The sequence below is a fragment of the Amblyomma maculatum genome, chromosome 4 (assembly GCF_055883805.1).
Source record: "Amblyomma maculatum isolate TAMU_Amacu chromosome 4, ASM5588380v1, whole genome shotgun sequence".
Classification (NCBI taxonomy): domain Eukaryota; kingdom Metazoa; phylum Arthropoda; class Arachnida; order Ixodida; family Ixodidae; genus Amblyomma; species Amblyomma maculatum.
The window spans coordinates 27,050,647-27,073,425 of NC_139347.1; the positions used below are offsets into that span (position 1 = coordinate 27,050,647).

A 22,779-nucleotide genomic window follows, 5' to 3' on the forward strand; every position below is an offset into this window, starting at 1 on the left:
GTCTGAAACTATAATTGCCTGTGAATTTATTTTGGTAAGTTATTTTATGGCAGATGCACCGCAATAATCATTGCGATGAATGTTTCTTGTTTGGCTTTAGATCGCACCAGACGATGGGATTTTAGGTTATTTCTGACTGATTCAGGCAAATATTCTGTTATTAGAAAAAAAGGGACCTTTAAGTAGCCCTACCAACGTTAAACTACAGCACAAATTAGCAAGCAATGTAGCAGAGAGACGCGTTATATATGTTACATTTAGCGGTGCAACACTTGAAGCCACTAATAATTTGGCAGGGTGTACACGTATTCTGCTGTTTATAATTGTGGCTCCTCCAGTTGCCAGTGCTATAATGTTTGAAGCATAAATCCTGTACAATCAGCCTTGCGAAAGGCAGGACTCCTGCCGAAACGCAGACTTCAAAATAAGCCCGGAAGCAGTATGGAGCATCTTCTGACTCGTAAAAGTTTTAATAGTTTACTGCGTATGGATTGCCAGCGCAAAGCGGCTGTGTTTTGCAAATGGCACTCAGTAGCTCGGCACTTGAGCGCGTTAGCCACTGATCAATCCGACAGATCAAGGTAATTTCAAAGAATGTTTGGAAAATATACACCTTGATCAATGTTCACCGGACTGTATTTGCAGATGAAGCTCGAAGCTGGAAGCACACTTAAGTTTGTTTCCGGAGAAAATACTCACCGGCTATTCAAGAGCATATCAAAGTAACCTGGTGAAATGCAGAACGTCACGCGGAAAAGCCACAGCCTTCGACGATGGTGGAAGCTTCTGATACAACAGATATGCGTGAGCGTGATACGCTTTGCAAACCAACGTCATCAAAGAGACCAGACATTCATAGCGATCTTCAGCGCTGCCTTACTAATGCAGTAGCCTTATGATCCAGGTAGATCGCTATGAATAAGATGGCTACACGGTATGAAAGAGCACTGAAACAAGGGTAGAGGGGGGAAGGGGGGAGCCTGGGTTCGCAGGTCGAGCCAACGACGAAGACAAGTCAACTTTTAGAAACATTTGCCCAGCCTGTGAAATGAGGCTTCCCCCACTCTACATTTGTTCAGTGCTCTTTCATAATAGCATTTTGAGCGAAATGTAGGCGATACCTGCACATGTCGGCAGCATCGGTGGCTGCGTTGTCTATGTGAGAACCACGTCTGAACCATGGTAGGAAGCAGGCACGTTAAGAGTGATTTCACTGTTTCCACCTTCCACCTGCAAATCATGCAACGGGGACACAGTTGGCATATTTGCACTTGCTGGGAAGAGGAGGCCGATGCGGGACAAAAATGAATAATGAAAATAAATATTTAACGGGACTACGAATACCAATGGTATTAGGCTAGAATTAGAATACCCACCGAACCAGAAGTTGACGAATTTCATCATTCAAATGCACCCAGAAGTGGCATACACAGGCGTGTGAAAGACAAAGAAAAGAGGATGAGAATTTCATCTGCTTCTTCTTTCTCTTGTGAGAAATGAGCAAGCAGAATTGGAATATTTTGGGGATTAAAAAAAAATATTGCATTTAACGTTCATCAGTGCTTTTCGTCAAGTTTACTTATTATTCTGTGAAGTACTGACTATGCGCATAAGTTGATGCTGCTAAATGTGATAAACCTCATAGATTTCAGCATTGTATGTCTATGACGCATTTCACCTTGCGCACTTACCGGTCACGCGCAGCGAGAAAGAAGAAGCGCACTAAGATGGCCAGCGCTAGTCAGCAGCAGTGCTTCAATTTCGGCGCCCTGCGCTTGCGGAGGCGTGCCTCTAGCCTGCAGGAACTGTGCCGCAACGTACTGGTCGCCTCACGCTCGCTACCGCAGTGGAAGCTGCTCGTCGAACAGTGCCCGGAACGTGTACGACGGCGAGCTCTGCTGTTCTCGGTGGCTCACTTCACAGGCTGCGCCATTAACTTCTGCCTGCAGCGCCATTTCTCCGAAACGGACCACCTGTCGTACTGGGTCAACTGTGCACTAGACAAGAAGGGGTACATGGCCGTCAGGTGAGGGGAGTAGAGTATAACATCTCCGGGGTGCGGTAAGGCTTGCAGCTGTGGCATGTGGCAGGTGATGTTAGGACCACAAGTGACCAAGGTTGTCTCCGGATTTTGCGCAATATTTGGTTGATTGATTTATATGTTTTAACATTCTAAAACAACTCAGTATAAGAGACGTTATAGGAGAGGGCTCTGGAAATTTCTAACACCTGCGGATTTTTAACGGGAATTGACATCACACAATGCACGGCGCCTTGCTTTTCGCCTCCATGGAAAATCGATCACCATGGCAGGGATTCGATCCCGCATACTCGAGTAGAGTAGTTGAGTCTCCTAATCATTGCACCACCGCAAAGAGACGAAATATTAATTTTGGTAAAGCGTGCTCTGGGGGATATTAGACATAAGTGCTAGCTACCATAGTTTTGCCCTCACTTCTTTAAGCGAGATATTCTAGCTTGTATTAACCGTTAATACGTTACTTGCCGCAAAGACAAAACTGGCTGACATGTCAACGGGATTGAGGGGGGGGGGGGGGGGGCATACTTGGAATAGCGTGGCCAGGAATAGCATTGTTTGCTAATCATAATTACCTTTTTTATCGTAAAACCGTATTTTGCTTTTTCGGCGGTGCGTGCCACCTCACTGGAGAAGAGGTCAGAGTTTAATCCCTTTCGCCCTCGCATGCCAGCTTTGGGTGTTGTTTACACAACAGCGAGGCGAATGCTTAATTAAATAACAATGCCACTAATGAGAACGACTCGGTAGACATTCTGCAAAGACATGCAAGGAAATAAGATTTGAATTGTTTTTTCATTGTCCCGGTACCAATGCACATATAAAGACCAACATTGGTTTGTGACGTAAGCATGATTCAGTGATTCTTATGTTGCCCGGCTGGACCGACTGGCGTGAAAAGTAAGCTTAGGCCCCATAGGAATACATGGAAGCAAAATATTTCAGAGCAGTTTTCGTATTTCGCAGGGGACTTGTGCTGCCGCGCTTTGGAGCAGATCAACCATAAACATAATCTTCCCAGAGGAGATTGTGACTGTATGAAACATCATTTCAAAGGCGGAAGATTTTAAAGAACCGAAAAACGTACGGGAGTACGAGTCAGGAATGGGCCCATAGAAACTTATGGAACAAAGATTTACCGAAAAAATTCCCTCGTTTCGTAGAGTACTTATAGCGGCGTGCATTCAGTAGCACTTGGGGATAGTTTTGAAGGGTATGACAAGGTAGCCTACATCATATCGACGCAATTACTATTAAATATGCCCTTATAGATAAATATTTTGATTCCAGACTTACCGCCAAGAGGCTCGCTCTACAAATGGGAGTTTCCGAATAGCGCAAGCTTCTCGTGAGTCCAGCTAGCTGCCACGCAGGGTACCTTCCTTCGTTGATACTGCTACTCAAACGGCACGGAGACGTATACGCTGAAGGAATACGCCGAGGTAGTCCTCACACGGGCCGATGAGCGAACCGTGCACCGTAGCAGACGACCAACACAATGCTTAGATACAAAGTCGCACTAGCGGACGTCGGCACCGTCTGCACTCGAATATCGTGGCCTGCAGCGCAGTCGAGCTGCTGCAGTGAGCTGTTCTCTTTTGTCCCATTGCCATGATGCTTGAGAAGCGCTTTTTAATGCAGTTTTATCCAGGCTCAGTAGCTTGAATGACCAGTATTAGTAAGCGCATTTAGTGCTTGTGGCTGCGTGTTCGGCTACATGAGAAATTCGCGCGATTAGGAGACACCCTCCAGATAAGGAGCCTGTCGGAGGTTTGTCTGCCTCCACAGCGCACAATTATAGCGCTGTGGAGGCACCTAGCATACGTTGTCACATATTTCTTTAATTAACTCGCCAAGATTTAACGAGGCACCTAGCATCCGTTGTCACATATTTCTTTAATTAACTCGTCGAGATTTAACGAGGCACCTAGCATACGTTGTCACGTATTTCTTTAATTAACTCGCCAACATTCAACGACCGACCACCTTCATTATTACTCTGCAAAATCAGAACATTACTGCTGTTTCGTTTCCTTACATATATGCTTTAATGAGCCGCGCTTTCGATTCGTGCCTTCATATATTTCTCAATGTTTTAAAGATAATTCGCATTTGAAATGACGTTTCAAACTTTTCAATCATCCCTACGATGTCTTTGGGGGACCTGCATCTAAGGACCCCACTCACAGGTACCCTGGGAAATAAGGAAACTGCTTCGAAAACATTCGGTCTGTACTGTGATAGTCATCGCCATCGACATGCACCTGTGCGTTGTGCGACGAAGAAGAAGTACGCTGGGCTCGCCGTTGCAAGGTCCTGTCCTCACAGCTCTCCATCTGAGCGTCAATAAACGCCCTATTACAATTGGCGGAGGTGCCGGAAACGATCCCACCCAAACTGGAACTGCGAAGCCGTACACTACCCTCTACGACCGCCATGCAAGACACTTCGACGCAGCCGGCCGTTCCACCCACGATCATGTGTGCTGGCGTCGTGCGCCAGCGTGACCCTTGCCTGTTCAGCGGCACGGCCGATCAAGATGTCGACGACTGGCTGTCATCCTATGAAAGAGTAAGCACCTACAACAAGTGGGATGACTCATACAAGCTCAGTAACGTCATATTCTATCTGACGGACGTGGCGAACCTCTGGTTTCGCAACCATGAGGCTGACCTGTCATCTTGGTCGACATTTAAAAAGAATTTCGCGGAAGTCTTCGGCCGCCCGGCAGTGCGTAAGCTTCGTGCCGAACAACGTTTACACGATCGTGTTCAGCGCGCTGATGAGACCTTTACCAGCTACATAGAAGACGTCGTTGATCTCTGCAAACGAGTCGACCCGGCCATGCCGGAAGCAAACAAAATCCGCTACATCCTCGAGGGCATTTCTGAGGACGCCTTCCAGATGCTGGTAGCGAAAGATCCCACCAGCGTTAGTGAACTCGTGAAGCTTTGCCAGAGCTACGACGAGCTCCGCAAGCGGCGCGCTTCTAGGCGCCGCTCCAGTGTGTGCGACGAAGGCGTATCCGCATTAGCCCTGGGTGGTTCGCCAACTTCTAAAGGGAGCCCGCTGAATCAAAAGATCAAAGATTTTATTCGTGAAGAGGTCGCACGTCAAATCTCACTCCTTCCCCATTTTAAAGACTCGGGCCGCCTCGTTCCTGAACTGGCTCCATCTTTGGCCCCTGCTATACGCCGTGTCGTGCAAGAACACGTCGCTGATGCCTTGCCGTCCAACCCCGTGGTGCCGCCTGTGACGGCACCTCTCACGTATGCCCAAGTAACGGCTAGGCCACCACCTTCGCCCACGTCTGGCTCCTATGTGCAGGTCCCTGCCTACCGTTCACCGCCGCATGCTGAGCCTTCGTTTCAAGCCCCACCCTCAAGGTTCCGCCCACATCCTATGAAACCTTGGCGTACTACGGACAACCTTCCGATTTGCTATGCCTGCGGTCGGCCGGGCCATGTTGCGCGCCTTTGTCGCCAGCGCCTCCAACCTTCACAGCCTGACATTCGATTTTACCCGTACGATACCGACTCACGCTCGCAAATGATTCCGCCCGGTTCTCAATTTGTCCCACAAGATCGCCAAACCTATACCACTCGTCGATCACATTCTCCTCGGCGCCGATCGCTTTCTCCAATGCTGCGACGTTCTACCAGCACCGTTGAGGGAAACTAACAGTCGCAGTTCCGGGGGCAAGAACTGCGCTTGTTTCGAGTTCCTCAAGTCCTCCATGCCGTCCCGCTAATGTTATCAAAGTTTCTGTAGAAGGCGCCACAGTTCTCGCTCTCGTCGATACCGGTGCAGCCGTCTCCGTCATCAGTGAAGCGCTCTGCCGTCGAATTCGCAAAGTGACCACTCCGATTTCCGACTTTTCGCTCCGCACCGCCTCATCACAGCACATTCACCCCTCCGCATCTTGCACAGCCCGTGTGCTCATTCAAGACGTCTTGTACCCCATCCAGTTTATTGTTCTGCCGAACTGCTCGCATGATATCATCCTCGGATACGATTTTCTATCGACTCATCAAGCCGTTATTGACTGTGCTCGTGCACAAATTGCCTTCGCCCCCCTCTGTGATGCCCCCTTCTGTGATACCCCTCCCCGCACTGCAAAACTTCTCGTCGCCCATGACACCGACATTCCTCCGTTCTCTGCTGCCTTCGTACCACTGTCTTGTGAGTGGGTAACTCCTTTGACTGCGATTTTTACACCTTCCGAAGCCACCTCCCGTCATCCCTGCCTCCTTTTTCCGTTCGCTGTTCTCGAAATTCAAGACGGCAAGAGTGCACTTTACGCCTCGAACCCATTTTCTTGCCCAGCAGTCCTGCTCCGTGGCGAATGCATTGGACGTCTTGAAGAGCTTGATCCCAGTCATATCACCACTCTTGCTGACTCAACCCCCTCCTTCGACGTTAGTCTGTGCTCTTGCGATGTTGCGACCGCTTCGACGCCCTCCGACGTTTTCCAACATGCTATTGATGCTGATCTTCCACTTGCGCAACGTGATCAACTTGTCGCCCTCTTGCAGAACTTCGCTTCTTCATTCGACTTTCCTCAAACTGACTTGGGCCGCACGTCTGTCGTAGAGCACACCATCGACACCGGTAAAACTGCACCTTTGCGCCAGCGCCCCTATCGCGTGTCGGCTTCGGAGCGCCAAGTAATTGCTGATCATGTGGACGACATGCTCCGTCGGGGTGTCATTCGGCCATCCCACAGTCCCTGGGCGTCTCCAGTTGTGTTGGTACCTAAGAAAGATGGCTCCTTCCGGTTTTGTGTCGACTACCGCCGGCTCAACAAGATCACGCGCAAGGACGTCTATCCTCTGCCACGCATCGATGACGCACTAGACTGCTTGCAGGGCGCCGAGTTTTTCTCCTCGTTGGATTTACGATCTGGCTACTGGCAGGTGCCAATGGCTGACGCTGACCGCTCTAAAACTGCCTTCATCACACCAGATGGATTATATGAATTCAACGTCATGCCCTTTGGGCTTTGCAACGCCCCGGCCACATTTGAACGCCTCATGGACACTGTGCTTCGTGGATTCAAGTGGCGAACCTGTCTTTGCTATCTCGATGATATCGTAGTCTTTTCTACCGATTTTCAATCCCACCTGCTCCGACTGAAGGACGTTCTCACTTGTCTCGCTACCGCCGGCCTCCAACTGAATCTGAAGAAGTGCCGCTTTGCTGCTCGCCGACTAACAATTCTAGGTCATGTCGTTTCTAAGGATGGCATTCTTCCCGATCCCACCAAACTTCGTGCAGTTGCCGAATTCCCACGCCCAAAATCACTGAAGCAGCTACGAAGTTTCATTGGCCTATGCTCCTACTTTCGCCGCTTCATCTTAAATTTCGCCTCTATTATTGCTCCTCTCATCCAGCTCCTCTCCGGTAGCTCCGACCTCTCCGCATGGACACCTGCTTGTGATGACGCCTTCAACACTTTACGCCGTCTTTTGGTTTCGCCTCCCATCCTCCGCCACTTCGACCCGAATGCGCCAACTGAGATTCACACTGACGCTAGCGGTATTGGGATAGGCGCCGTTCTCACCCAACGCAAACCTGGTATCCGAGACTATGTTGTGGCGTACGCAAGCCGCACCTTGACCAAGGCAGAGTCCAATTATTCTGTTACGGAAAGAGAATGCTTGGCCATTATTTGGGCCATCGGCAAATTCCGTCCGTATGTCTATGGCCGACCATTTTATGTGGTCACTGATCATCACGCTCTGTGCTGGCTGGCGTCCCTCAAGGACCCGTCCGGCCGCCTTGCTCGCTGGGCTCTTCGCCTCCAAGAGTATGACATTCGTGTCATATATCGCTCAGGCCTCAAGCATACTGACGCGGACGCTCTTTCGCGCTCACCGCTGCCTCCCTCTTCGTTGCCTGATGAGATCTGCGCCTACGATTTGTCTTCGCTTGCCACTATTGACATGGCCACGGAACAGCGGCGCGACCCGTGGATATCTACACTTCTGGACTTTCTTTCAAGTCACTCTCCAGGTCGTCTGTCTCGGGCGCTTGCCCGCCAAGCTCACCATTTTTCAATTCGTGACGGGCTGCTCTATCGCCGCAATTATCTTCACGACGGAAGGAAGTGGCTTTTAGTCATCCCCCGTCATCTCCGCGCCGAAATTTGTGCTGCTTTCCATACTGATCCCCAGTGCGCCCACGGCGGAGTGTTGAAAACCTACACGCGCTTGCGTCTACGCTTCTTCTGGCGTGGAATGTACCGCTTTGTCCGCCATTTTGTCCGCTCCTGCCAGTCTTGCCAACGCCGAAAAACTCCTCTCAAGTCCTCTGCTTCGTCGCAGCCGTTGCCCTGTCCTGCCCGTCCGTTTGATCGTGTCGGCATAGATCTATACGGTCCCCTTCCTACAACTTCAGCTGGCAACCGCTGGATTATCGTGGCAGTGGATCATCTAACCCGCTACACTGAGACATCATCATTGCCCTCTGCTTCCGCACGCGACGTGGCTGCCTTTAGTCTGAAAAACCTGGTTCTTCGCCATGGTGCCCCTCGCGAACTGCTCAGTGACCGCGGACGCGTTTTCTTATCAGACGCTCTTGAGGCTCTCCTGAAAGAATGCCGCATCATACACCGCACCGCTACCTCGTACCACCCTCAGACGAATGGACTGACAGAACGTTTTAACCGCACTCTCGGTGACATGCTGGCTATGTACGTGAACACCGACCATTCCAATTGGGACCAAGTTCTACCGTTTGTTACTTACGCATATAACACCGCGACACAGGCCACTACTGGATTCTCTCCATTCTTTCTCCTTTACGGGCGCGAGCCACCCTGTACTATGGACACACTTTTTCCCTACCGCCCTGACGTTTCCGAATCTTCCCCGCTATCCGATGCCGTCACGTACGCAGAAGAATGCCGTCAGCTCGCCCGCTCTCTCACAACAGAAAATCAGTGGCAACAAAAATACCTCCGTGATACCGGCGAAGCTTCGCCATATCTCCCGGACACACTGGTGTGGCTCTGGGTGCCCTCCACAACCCCTGGCCTTTCAAAGAAGTTTCTTGCTCGCTACCACGGGCCATATAGGGTCCTCCAGCAAACATCTGCAGTCAACTACGTAGTTGAGCCCGTCACGCCCTCTGCGGACTTGCGTCGCCGTGGTCGTGAAACAGTTCACGTGAACCGATTGAAGCCATTCTATGACCCCGCTGTGCTTTCCGCGCCATAAGTCGCCAGGATGGCTCCTTTTTTTACCCGGGGGAAAATGTACTGTGATAGTCATCGCCATCGACATGCACCTGTGCGTTGTGCGACGAAGAAGAAGTACGCTGGGCTCGCCGTTGCAAGGTCCTGTCCTCACAGCTCTCCATCTGAGCGTCAATAAACGCCCTATTACAGGTCTGTAGTCTCATATATTCCAGTGGACGCTTGGCCTACATCACCCCAGTCTGCTGCGGCATCCCCTAGCGCCTCCTTTGTGATTAAGTGCCCCAGCTAATTGTCCCCAAGCTTTTGGACGGCTGTTGTTTCAAATAGAGAGACAGAAATAAGACAGTAGGCGACGATGTCTTCCAGAAGAAAGGCGATGTACTCTGCTTTATTCCTAGTTTCCCAAACTTTATTTTTAGTAATTAGTAGTACAGATAAATTTAACACCCAGCACTTCCACCAACAGGATAGGTAGCATAAGGCTAATTCAGGAAAACCGCAACAGGTTATGATAAACGTAAGTGTGCTGGCAAGCACCAATCGTTGCTTCAGCTTCGTCATCTCTCACTCTGTTGTCCATCGTCGTCCCCTTCAGTGGCATATAAGTAACAATATACTTCAGTACCTCAGTACAAAACCAGAAGTTGTAGATCATCTAAAAAAAACAGCATTTAAAATTTTTGCACCATGTTACCGGTCATGTGGTTTGTGTATACTAGTATTATTACCGATCTTAAAAAAACAACCGAAACAATGAAAAATGTTCCGCATGGCATTCATGTTCTTTCAACGTCCAAAGAGGATTATCAGCAAACAGGGGATACCCCCTTTCCTGTGCGGCAATCTCACTTGTGCACAGGGCAGGAGATTATTGTCAGCACCTGGTCACACCATAGCTTTTTGGCGGCCTGAAAAAGGATACGTAATTGAAATCTTGGCGCAAGAAATCAAGCTAGTCATATTTCATAGCGGTTTACAGCTCTTCAGTTTGTAGTTAGTTTCTGAGGATAATAATTAAAGGTTAGATAATTATTACTTACTTATTATTTAGAGAAGAAAAAAATTACTGAAGATAATTTCACGAGGTTCTCAAAAACTCTCAGTAAGTTTCATAGGGGCTGGATACGTCCTGTGTTATTGAAAATTTACTCATGATTACCTAGCATACTTGATAGAACTGCTAATTAATCAAGTCTTGGTGAACCATTATATTAGCGCGAAGTCGGATGAATGAATGAATGAATATATGAATGCATGAATCAATCCTTTATTTCAATGAAGGAATTACTCTTGGCTGCTGTTTGGGTAATTAGGAAGTAGGAGGGATGGGAGTGTAAAAATGTTTCCGACGTTTACTGCTGTCTGGAATATTTGCTAGCCCGAGCCTTTGTGGGAACCTCAAGAAAGTATAAGTGGCTTAGTATTTCTGAAAAATGGGCCATAGTTGTGCGTCGTTTTGGTTTGTCGAGCAGTGTGTGCGATAAAGCGAAACATTGTCTGATATACCGACCACAGGGCATCCAACCACCGCCCTGACTGCCTGCTAGAGGATGACGAGTTCTGGAATTGGGCGCGGTTGGATCATCGCCACGTCCTGTCGGTCCTCGCCGTCGCCATCAATGCACCCGGCTGCCAAGTGCACCTTGTCACGCTGTTCCCCGACGACGGCCTGGAACATTTTGCCAGAATCCTCACCCTTAGGGCCCTGTGCATCCGTGAGCCGCATCTCTGGAAATTCCTCCATCAGCTGTGCTCTGCGCTGCTCTACCTTCAAGGTCCGTGCTCATGTAGTTGGTGCTCCTGCGGCATACGGGTTGTACGGATTGTAGCAGACACGTAGAAGAAATATAACCACTTAGCTGCATCAAAGACTTGAAATTTTTTTTCTTCAGGTACTTCTCGGGGAAATAATAATTTGCTTTGGACCCTATCAGCTTCGCCTTGTATTTGGACTGTTAACTCCTGCGCTTGCATGCTTGTGACTGAATTCTATGCACAGAATAGCGTATGATTAGCTTATAGTAGTAAAATTGGGCGTTTTTACAATATATCTTGGACAATGCCTCGCATTGGCACTTGCCCATCTGTTTTCTGTCCAACAGCTGGACAGGGATGTTGATGATGGCGGTATTGATGCGGTAGGTAGCAAAAGAAAGTTCTCACGAACAATCCGTTCCCTTAGTTTGTTTATACGCTTGGTACCTGCGGTATTAGATACGTCCACACTGTCTGCTATGTCAGAAGATGACGCAGGTGTAACGTGTTCAGGCCAAGCTACACGCAGTTCATTGATATGAATACTTTTGCCCTGCATTTGAATATATGACGTGACAGCATTAATGGCTCTATCCAACTGCTCCTCTTGCGGATAATCGTTCATGTACATGCGCTTCGCCAATCGCTTAATTAATATTTGCTTAATTAGATCGTTTATTATCTCACGCATACCTATAATTCATTAGGATACAGTCTGCACACAATATATAGAAGGCTACAAGAAATAGATATATAATCGGCTGAGTTTTTTCGCACATCGAAAATAAATATTAACAATGCCTTTTTCATAGTATTTTTATTCACAAAGTAAGCAAATTGCACCTGATTGCGGCGCAAGCTTTCTGCAAGCATACTTTGAGTGTAAGCGTCTCTGCACGTAATCAGTGCTTCACAATCGAGTGGTTTCTACCGGGCAGCCCCAGTTGTTGACGTCACAGGTTGTTCTAGCCCGTACGGAGCCGGGGATTCTCAAGCAGTTTCGGGAAATCAGAGTGTGCTTACTCTAGCGTAGCTTGCTGCTTTCAGCCTTATGTACTGTGTACGCAAATGTGGTGGATATTGGGAACTGGTGCTACGCTGGGAGCGGGGCACATTCCTGAACAGTAATAATGGGCGCGATCTAACTACAATTTTCAAGGCGCAGTTTGGCATATTCGCGGCAGATTATGTAACGCATATTTGTTAAGCTGTGCGCGGCGTCAACTGGTCTCCAAGCCAGAAATCGCGCGTGTTCTTTCAACGTTGTGTACCTGGATGTTATGAAACATGCCAGTAGCTAAACAGAAACATTTGTACTCGCTATAGCGCCGTACAAGAGGCGTTTGAGAGCTTCTTCAGTAGCAACGCTCTCCTACTACAACAGCCTATCGAAGCTGCGAGGAGAACGAGGTGCGTCCTTCAGGAGGGAGCGGGCTATGGTAATATCAGCAAAACGTAACACATTTTCACTGCAGTTAGTATAGGGACCATATACTGCAGATAATAATATAATGGTCATTGGGTTGAAGCCACGTGCTCAGCCCAGCTTCTCACGGAACCCCGTGTGCGTCGCCTGCAATGCAGACAGCACGATTTCTGCAACAGTGCAACATTCAATGTATTGCCATTCCTGTGTAGGGTTTGTCGCTGAGCTTCTTTCAGCTGGGCGACGGAGGTCTGTTGTAGGATCTTTCTAGGGCATTCGCGTGATGTATTACCTCTATGCCATAATTTCTGTCTCATGACGCAATAAAATTTATACATAACTGAATGTATAGCAAGCGTACTATATTGCAGTTGCGTACATTAGCATGCTACTGCATTATAGTGTCTACAAGGCTCCCTAAATGTATCTTTTGTAAATGACGGCAAGCTCTGGGCCAAGTTCACACGCTTAGCAGACATTGTGTTTCCAGAAAAATAGATCATCAAAAATCATTTTTATGGGAAAAAAAATCATTCTTCTATCTCACTGGAGCTACTCGAATTGGTGGTTGCTACCCAGCAAGCGCTTGTCTTTATTTCTGCTAACGGTTAATTTACGTGCTGTTTCGAGACATTACACAACATCCCTATATAAAAAAAAGGGAAATACAGGCACCTATTCTTGTGCGACAGCATCGCGTTAGCGCTAAGTCTTTTGGTTTGAAGACATGAGTTACCGGCTTAACGCAATAATTTAGGCAAGCTGTTTGACACTGGAAAATTTTCTCTTCACATTCCACAATTTTCCTTCCGCCTTTATCGTTCACATGACAAACCACTGTCAGACTTCACTTTCCCCGTAGGCGGCAGGACGTTTTTAGCAACACTTAGCGACATTCAGGCCTCTGTTTTTTCTCTCTTTCTCTCAGATAAAAAAGGAGGGCTTTAATAACACTACGTACTATCGTAACTGTTAATCGCGGCAAATGTCAAGCAGTCAGTATGGCTTCTGTCCTGGAGAACTGTGCTTGAGTCCTGCGTTTCTTCATTATCATTATAATGTATTCAAACATTTTTTTATTCAATATTTGATTGATTTTTTGTTGACTTCATTCACGTATACAATGACATCTATACCAAGAAACTTCCGACAAGCACACATTTAGAGCAAGAGGTTCATTAGCGTAATTGAAGAGCAAAATGGACTATATGACTCAGTAGTACTTGCGAGCGGGCTAGTTGGCTATACGACTCCGACGACTCAGGGTGCTATAGGATGCAGTCGTATAGCACCCTGCTGCTTTTAAGAGAAAATGGTATCCTATGTTCCTAGAAGATTTGACATATCTGCAGAGATACAATTGCCCTTTGATTTACATCACTTTACAGGGTGCAGGAAGCCTACAGAAAAAGTACCCGACTAACACGACAAAGTCGATGTCACACTCACGTGCGAAAAAGATCAAGCATTGTGGAACCTTGGTGGACGTGGTATAATGAGAGAGTGGGGACTGACTCACTCAAAAAGATTTATTTGCAGATTTGTACAGGGAGGGTAGGCAGCGATCCTTATAAGCGGCTGTCCCTTCAAAACACTAGGCAAGCTTCCCCTTACTGGAGCCCGTCGGCCGCGGCCAGGGCCCACTCGACCAAGGCCCGTTGGGCCGTCAAGGCAGATCAGTCGAGCAAGGCTGCCTCCTAGTCCTCTCGAGAAGGATGGGGAACGAGGGTAAATTTTGGGTTTTTCAGCATGCCGACAGGATTTGAAAAAGCACAATACATTTTTGTTGTAAATGCGGAGGAGAATGCGCTCCTCTGCCTTTATTCCGTGTATCCTAAGCTCTTGCAGTGCATAGGATACACGAAATGACCGCATTGGTGGAGCTGAGCGATCTCTGTGAAAGTATAGGCGGGTTGGGTTCGGAGACCGGATCGGTGGGAGACGAGGGGGGCTCCCAGAAAGTGAGCGCGCTGTCGGCGGCATCGGCCACCCCGTTTTTCTCGAGGCCATTGTGAGCCAAAGTGCAAGCTCGGGGAGGGGGGGCACCAAGGCATTCAGTGTTGTTTTGCTTCAGTATTTTGTTGAACTACGGTATTTACCTCTGCTCGATATTGCAGCAAACACTTCTCGTAGCTATAAGATCAGTGAGCAGAAGCAGGCTCGTGACTGCTGTATTCAGGGCTATAGTACCGCACCAAAAAAGGCTGCTTCCTCGTACAGTCGCCGAAACTCAAACAAAATGCGGCTCACTTTGTCGATTTTAAGAGAATGCGGCATCGTATGATCCTGGAAGATTTGACATATCTGCAGGGATACAATTGCACTTTTATTTACGTCACTTTACAGGGTGCAGGAAGCCTGCAGAAAAAGCTTCCATAAGCTATCTTGAGAGGGAGCCAGGCTTTACTTTTTGGTAAAAGTAATGAACAATTACAAACAGCATCTCAGTCAAGTTGGAGGAAACAAGGGCACTGTGCATGAATAATTCGAGGCAACATACATGACGAAATGACATTAAACTGCATTTCACCTGTAATTTGAACAAAGGAAGAAATTTAAGCTAATACGCAGAGATTTTATGGGCCTTGTCTGGCCGTCGCCGGCCTAATATGCCTCTAAATATGCTTTTACCAGAGCTACCATATATCCGTCTAGCTCAAAACCGGCAGAACGACCTTGCCTCTCAGATAGGCACTTGAACTGTGGACCGCAAACAGAAGTAGGCCCAGCATGCATCTTCCAGTAGAGACGCTCAAAATAACCTCCTACTGCAGACTCGTCGCCCACTAATGCCAAACAGCTTTTGTTTTAAAATGAGCTAGAGGGTTAAGCTTATGTTGACAAATATTTCGGTAGAAAACCTTTTATGAAGTCAAAATGTTTAAGGTTGTTAACAATCCCCTATTCTCATATATCTCTCCCCCCCCCCCTCACCCCTCTATATTACCCTCCATATATATCCCCCTATATTCCCGTAGGTCGTCTTTTGGGATGCTTAAGTGTGTCGCTGAGGTTTGGGATGCTTAAGTGTGTCGCTGTCCTCAAAGACGCACTAAAATGAATTTTATTGGACTCTTTTTGTTTGGTGCTAAGACAAATATTTTGAGGATTTTGCTGTACGCCGATGATTAGACCGTGCCCATCGATAATATCATGACGAGACTTTAAAACGTTACACAGTAGGCTAATAAAACTTGTGCAGAGACCTAATTATTTACTATGGTAGGGCTAAAAACTCTGTAGTAGCTCAGAAGAAACTTAAAAGCAAGAGTTTTCAATGAATCGGGACGTTAACCATTCCCTTCAATACGTTCATAACGTTATCTTGCAATATTCTACCGTTGACTCGACCTTAAAAGCAATGTGCAGTAAATATCTATTTGAGGCACTCTTGCAAATGCCCTTCGAGCTTTATTTTGTTCATGTTGGTGCCGTGAAGCTATAGATCTTTTTTATTCAGAAGACCGTTATAGTGCAGTAGTCATCAGCTTGGCTGCGTCACTGAGAAAACCAAGACACTGTTTGGGCTCGATTTCTATTAGCAGCTCTAACATTTTTGCTTCACGCCTGCTGCAGGCCAGGGCCTCAGTGTGGAGCCGTTCGACTTCTGCAATGTCTACTTGCGTCGGACCGACCTGGTGCTAAACAACGGCCTCGTTTGGAATCGGCGCCATTTCGAAGTGACCTCGCTACCGGGCTCTCTTTGGTCCCTGCTGTGGCGGGACTGCGACCTTGCCGCCATCTACTCTGCCATGGCGACCGCCGACCGCCAGCAAGCCGGCACCTTTTCGGTAGCGGCTGTCGTGGCCCAGCTGGTCGCACTTTCCCACAACAGTGAGGCCGTTGCTGGGGCGGCAGAGAGGCGCCGCCGCGATGCCGGGACCGTCGGACGCGCCCCGGAGCTGAAACGCATACACGGGATCGAGCTTGTCCCGGTGCCCTGCGTCTACGGTCGGCAGCTCTTCTCCACCCTGTCCGAGATGCTTCAGAGTCCTCAGCCGGCGCTGCAAACAATGCGGGATAGAACTGCGGCTGTGTATGCGTCCATTGCAATGTCCATGGATGCGAGTTCTTAATGTGCTCCTGAGCCGCACGGCGTGTTTTGTGAAGCGCCATGCATATTCTGAGCCTATGTACAGCACAGAAGATTTTTGTAATTTGCGTAATGGAAATATATTTTATTGTTTCTGGGACCCGGTAGGCTTTATTCCTGCGTTCGAATGGGCCCCAGCTAATTCTAATAATTGACTCGTTTTTATTCTCATGAACGTCCTCCTACGAAATCTTTCTGTGGAGCTTAAGAACTGAGTCTGTCGTAACAGGAAGTTTACAAGGATGAAATAACAGCTTAAAAGTGTTAATAGGGCATTTAATTTTGTGCACAATATACGAAAAGGTGACAAATGTTTTACTGCTTTACACATCAAAGAGGAAAATAATGACTGAAAATAGACGGCCCATTTATCACTGTACCCTCCATCATGGAATTGAGGTTTAAGCATTAATAATCTCTGTAGTGTCCATCAATTTCCTCGCAAATGTGGACGGTGAAGATACCAAAAGTTGAAAGACACAGCGATTAAAAAAATAAACGCCGACCGCTTTTGACTGTTTTGCTTCGCACGGCAGCTTCTAAGACTGTACTAGTTCCCGTCCACATTTTAGAACACACCGTCCTCCCTCGTCAGCGATTGTACAACGGTGTCTGTTACATAACAAGCGGGAACTTTGTGGCTGCTAAAGGAGGGTAGTTCAACGTAATACCGTTATTTGCAAGCATAAATCTGAGAAAGGGACTACTTTGTACATGCAGTGTTTGGAGCAGAACAATGCACTGCAAGAAGAATTCTAGACAAATCAATTTTCACTCTCTGGCGGAACCCTCACGGTGTGGGTAAAAGTGATTTTGAACGCTTTCAAGAGATCTTCGTAGAAGCCCAATTTAAATTGTCGCTGACGATAAAAGTCAATAAAAAAGCGTGCGTATCTTCCTCAGTAAAAGCAGTAAGAACCTATACTGGGCAATGACTACATAAAAAACGTCTATAGCTATTTGCTTGCTTGAACCTTCGGCATGTTGCTTTGCGGTTCTTTTTTATTAGCATTGTTTATTGCCTCAAGACATAAAGGGACTCGGTAGCTTACAACAGCTTAATGTAAGTCATGGGAAATGGACTGCGAGTGTCTTCAGCTTCCCGCCTCAGCGGAGTTCAGTAAACGCTCCGAATGTAGCATGCATCTGGCAGCAGGCATCTGGCATGCTGGTAAAGCACGCGTCCTTCGCCGGGTGTTATCTAAAGCGCGATACATAACAGCTTAGCCGAGCTAAGACGCAGCCATTTCTTTTTGTCTTATTCCTGTGGTACACGCAGAACTCTATTGCCGTAAAAAAAGGTGTATGTAAATGTAAGTTCTCTTAATTAGAAACAACGCATCTTGCAAAGAACAGCCTAGAGGCCCACACAATGTCTTCTAAGAAATAGGTTTATTTCTTCTCTCAAGAGTGATTATCCTATTAGGAAAATAAAGCCACAATAAGGATTTCTTTGTTCGCACTGAAAACAAAGCAGATGAAATGTGTTGCACAACGTAAAGTGCGAGAGAAATTACACATGATCGGATCATTCGGCTTATCAATTCACACATTCCTTTCCTACAAGAAAGAAGGCCGCACCAAGTTTCCTCTTGTAATCCTTTCTGAACGGCGCGCAGAAATCGAAAGAAAAAGGATAACGACCAAACGTCAGGTAGGGTTTGTTTCGGTTTCCGCAACAGCCTGCTTGAAAAAAAAAAAATGCGCTGAAATGTTTACTACATGCATGCGCGTCTTCTCGCGGTATTCACCGCTCTGCTCAGTCATACGGCGCTTATCGACTCTCGACGACGCTCGTCCGTTTAGGTAAAGAAAAATTGAGATGGTGTACATAGTTCTACTGCGCAAAAAAAAAAAAAAATTGGGGCGTACTCAACATTTTATGCCGCATTATGAATTGTTGGTACAGCGTGATGAAGCCATAAAGCAGGATATTTGTGCAGCAATAACACATAAATGAGACTGCAACCATGTTTTTTTTTCGCTGCCAACCTACAAGTATGCCCTTGTTTTGTGTGCAGCAGAACCAAAGCACTTACGAAGTCGTGCCCGCTTTTCCCCCATTGTGTTGTTTCAATAGCGATTCTACACGAAACAGCAGCGTATAATCGCATGATCGACAATAACCTTGCATACAATATTCTATAATATGCTATCATATAGAATATTTTGCGGCGCATTATGTCGGTAATAGCAGAAGTTTCGTGTGACAGATGACAAGCGATAACGCGAGAGATTCGCTCCTGTAACACGGAGCCTTTCAACGCCCTGATGCGGCGAAGTTGTCTGATGGTGTGCTATTCGACTCCCATCAGAATTCGATTACAGCGGTTCGATTCGATCTGGGGACGTTAGGGTACAAAAGCGAAAGTTCAAACCAATATGCGCTGATGGGAAGTCACATTTAAATATATTTTGACCTGACCGTTGCCTTTGACCGTTGTTCTTTGGGAACAGGACTATAAAGCTGTCTCATTCAAGTATACTAGTAACAATATCTACCACTGCTTTCTTGTCATTAGGATCACATTCCTTATATCCGTTTACTGCGCACTTGGTACAACGATGGGAAAATAGCGATGCAAAAGAAGTGTTAAAATACAGGAAGTCGAGAGAACGCCTGCCCTCATAAACGTAGAGGAAGGTTTAAATTTTGGTTGTGGAGGAGAAGTTGAACAGACCTGTTTTACGCTCCATTTTAATAGGCGCACTCACAATCAATCATCTGCAACAATTAGGCACAAGGCGATCTGACAGCTGCTTTGCAGAAGCGCCGCGTTTTGAAACTTTCGCCTGAAACTCGGTATCAGACGCTGGCGTACAGAACGTAGCACGCACACATGCATCACGCACGCACGCACGCACGCACGCACGCATGCACGAACGCACGCAAGCACGCACGCTGACAAGCAGGCACAGAAACCTAGTATCCTTTTAAAGAGTCTAGTTCTTCATCATTTAAACTTCAAAAATGCCTTCGTAGTTTCTATATTTTTTTCGCTTTTTATCGCATCTTTAGGCTGATGCAGCATCTTGATTGAACAAAAGGTCCCCCGCTAACAAATATGCATATTCATTGTTGAACCACAATTTATATGACGTAATAAAAACCTTCTATTAGCAATTCATTTTCTTTTTAGGCAGTGGGAAAAGGATTGTACTCTCTACAGAATAACATCCTTATATCCCCTTGTCAAGAGTATAGCAGCGATGCTTTCAAACATGACGCATCCCTCCTGAATGAAGTGTCGTGATTTTTGATGGGCCCTGTCTCGCTGGATTGTTACGTTAGCCGATAATACGATGGTTCCCAAGGGAAATGTCTTCGTCGCCTTACGGCAGCATTGCTAGTTGAATATAGTACTTGGAGCCGAACATTGCCAGCAGGCGTCATGAGACGGACAGGAAGAGGTGGGAATGTGGGGGGCATATGTTGATGTCTCGTGGAGCAGGGCATCATCCGGGAATTATGCTCGCCTTGGCTTTCTCTGTAAGTAATATATGACATGCCGGCTAACACTGATTTCCTAAAATAGACATTGTATAGATTATAGTTATTAGTTTTTCTACCTTTTTGTTGTCTGATGTTTTCTTCTTGGAATTTGATTTTGCGCATTTTCCGCTCGCGCGATAGTACAGAAGTTCAGTTTTCGAAATGGCTCTTTTTTTTCTGTTTTTGGAACTCCGAATTCTTTTATCAGTTACTGGGACGAAGTCTTGATTCTCCCAGTTTCCAATAGTGCTGTTATAGTTCAACTCTTCTAATTTGCTCTTTGGAAATGCCGCCGTACGTAGATTAATAAAGCTCTTCGTATTTATTCACGCTTGCTTAGGTTTTATTCCAGCGTGCCAAACTGCCTTTCCCTCTATTGCATCCAATTGAAAAGAAACATTTTCAACGGGGTCGAAAACAAACTTTAATTAAATATGGCCAGGGACGAGTAATTACTTCCATATATTTTGCACTTCTCAGCTATATGAAAATTAGCGACAGATGTCTTAGCCTATCTCAACGCACCCTTTGAGCAAATTTAGGAAATCAAACTTCTAGAATGTTCGTCGCATTTATGAAGAAATTCGGAACAAATGTTGTTTAAAATCATAATATACGACATTTGCTTATATTTCTGATGAAATGAGCGAAAATACTTGTGAATTTTAAAATCCTCATTGAAAGTAAATAATCTTGCACGTTCGCCTCTGCTCTGCCTACTCTGCGTTTGTCATCTTTCTCTCCTTTGCGCTTTAGTTCTTCTCAAAAGTCACTTGCTTGTGATTGGCTTATCCTGTACTTGGTTACCTGTTTTTACTTAAAGCTTCAACTGCAGATAAAAAAAATGCCGCCAAGTGCCATATATGCAAGTGGTGCAAGCAGAAGAATGTAACAAAGACTGAGAAACAAAATTCTCACTCGCTAAACCAGGCAGCCGGAAGTGAATTTCGCTTCCTACGCCAGCACGTAATTTGTGCGCAGGAGCGGTTGCTGTTGGAGCGGAAACAGCCTCGACGCAGGTTTCCTTTCGCATCAGTGAGCCTAGGTTACTGGACGAACAGAGCAGGGACCAAAAACAAAATCATTATTAATTAGCCCTCAAACCACGCCAGACAACAATGAGTAAAGAACAAGTGGCTGTAAAGTTGAAGTTGTCTTAAGGAAATGAAGTTCCCTCTCGAAAGAGTTTCTAAAGGCGCAATTTTTCATTCAAAACTATGTTGCCGCACTAAGCGCTTTCCTCCTTTTTATCCTTATACATAAGAATATGTGTACTTTTCCTAATATTATGCCTGAGGGCACATTTTCGCCCTATGTAAATTTGTAACCGTGCAAAAAAACTTCCATAGAAGAATATGTAAATGTCTTCAGTCAGCTAAAGCTAAGATGAAGCGCTTTTTTAGGTTACAGAACGCAGTGGAAAGAAAGAGGTAATCTTATTTTGTTCATTTAAATGGTTGCAGATAAATAAGCTCGCTTGTATGATTTGCAAGAAAGTTATCTGGTCACCTTATTTTTAAAAAGACAAAGCTGTTTTCAGCAAATGCACGCATTTGCACTGTAGTATTGCGAGGCGCCTACATTTCACATTTCCGCTGTATAAGTTTGTGAACATTCTAGTCTGGCACGTACTGAAAAATCAAAGCGATCCTCTAAACGGAGAGGATCTAGCCTATTTCCAAGCACATTTGGAAATAATCTCCCTGCTTTTGTTGGTTACGTCAGACTTGCTCTCTTGCACATCTCTTTCACGCAAAGCTCCTTACTTGCTCCTGATCCTCATAAAGGACTGTCTGCTTCTAACCTATAGGAGCAGTGGTCCGTATCAAATGTTCACGCTACTCTTTCTCAGTGTCTTTCAGTGTAACGTTTATTAATATGCGCAAACAAAGCTCTCTAGCATGTTTTTCGCCCTCAAATGTGGTGTGCCAACGTATAAGAGGTTGTCACAAATTCATTTTGAAGTAGTTACTCATTTTTTACCAGTTTTGGTAGGCATTAGACTTTTCTGACAACGTCCAGAAAATGTTTTTGGGTTCTTCTGCCCCCTCCTCCCCACCCCTTCTTCTGTCTGATGTGTCGAGTAAAATGAAGCCTGAAGTGTCGAAAAAAAATGAAGCAGGTCATGCATCTTAAACTGAATGCTTGCTTTTAATATCTCCCTTACAATTAGCGTAAGTTTTAATTACCGGTTCTAAAAGTGTTTATTGGAAATTATTGTCCATTGAGTCTGACTATCGACGTATTAAGAGCAGTTCACGTATTGTGTTGTAAATGGGTATTTTGTGTACGTTCATTCTAAAATGAGAACGTCCTGTTTCAAGCTTGTGACTTTATCCGCATTAAATAGCTGCACATTTGTCCAACGCCTTCCTTTATGAGTGCGATACGTGCCTTTTAACAGCGAAGTTTCAAATTTGAAGTGTGTGGCTGCGAGCTGTACTTTGATGTTATTACACTAAAAGCAACTATTTAGTATTGAAAATGTGGTAGCAAGGAATATATGCTGTGATAATTACAGTCAACCAAGATATTTTGGTGTGAACATGCTTAACGCACGTTTGTTATAATAGAGATGTGCCGATTTCGCGTCACATTTATGCATATTGTGCACCACAGACACGGCTGCAGTCAATAAAAGGGAATCTTTTTTCAATGAGCCAGTGCTAATTTAATTACAAAGCACTTTCTTCTTAATATATGATCATCATTTCTTTTTATAATTTGGAGAATGAACTATATGCGTCTTGTCCATGCAGATGTCTTCAGCATG

At 46.1% G+C, this 22,779-nt stretch overlaps 1 protein-coding gene across 1 annotated transcript; it reads left to right on the forward strand.

Moving 5' to 3' along the window:
• Nucleotides 1-1,727: 1,727 nt before the first annotated feature.
• LOC146190539 (uncharacterized) lies at nucleotides 1,728-16,496 on the forward strand. Its single transcript, XM_084600188.1, has 3 exons — nucleotides 1,728-2,026; nucleotides 10,755-11,014; nucleotides 15,997-16,496. Exons 1-3 carry the CDS (start codon nucleotides 1,728-1,730, stop codon nucleotides 16,494-16,496), a joined length of 1,059 nt encoding a protein of 352 aa, XP_084456314.1.
• The last annotated feature ends 6,283 nt before the right edge of the window (nucleotides 16,497-22,779 follow it).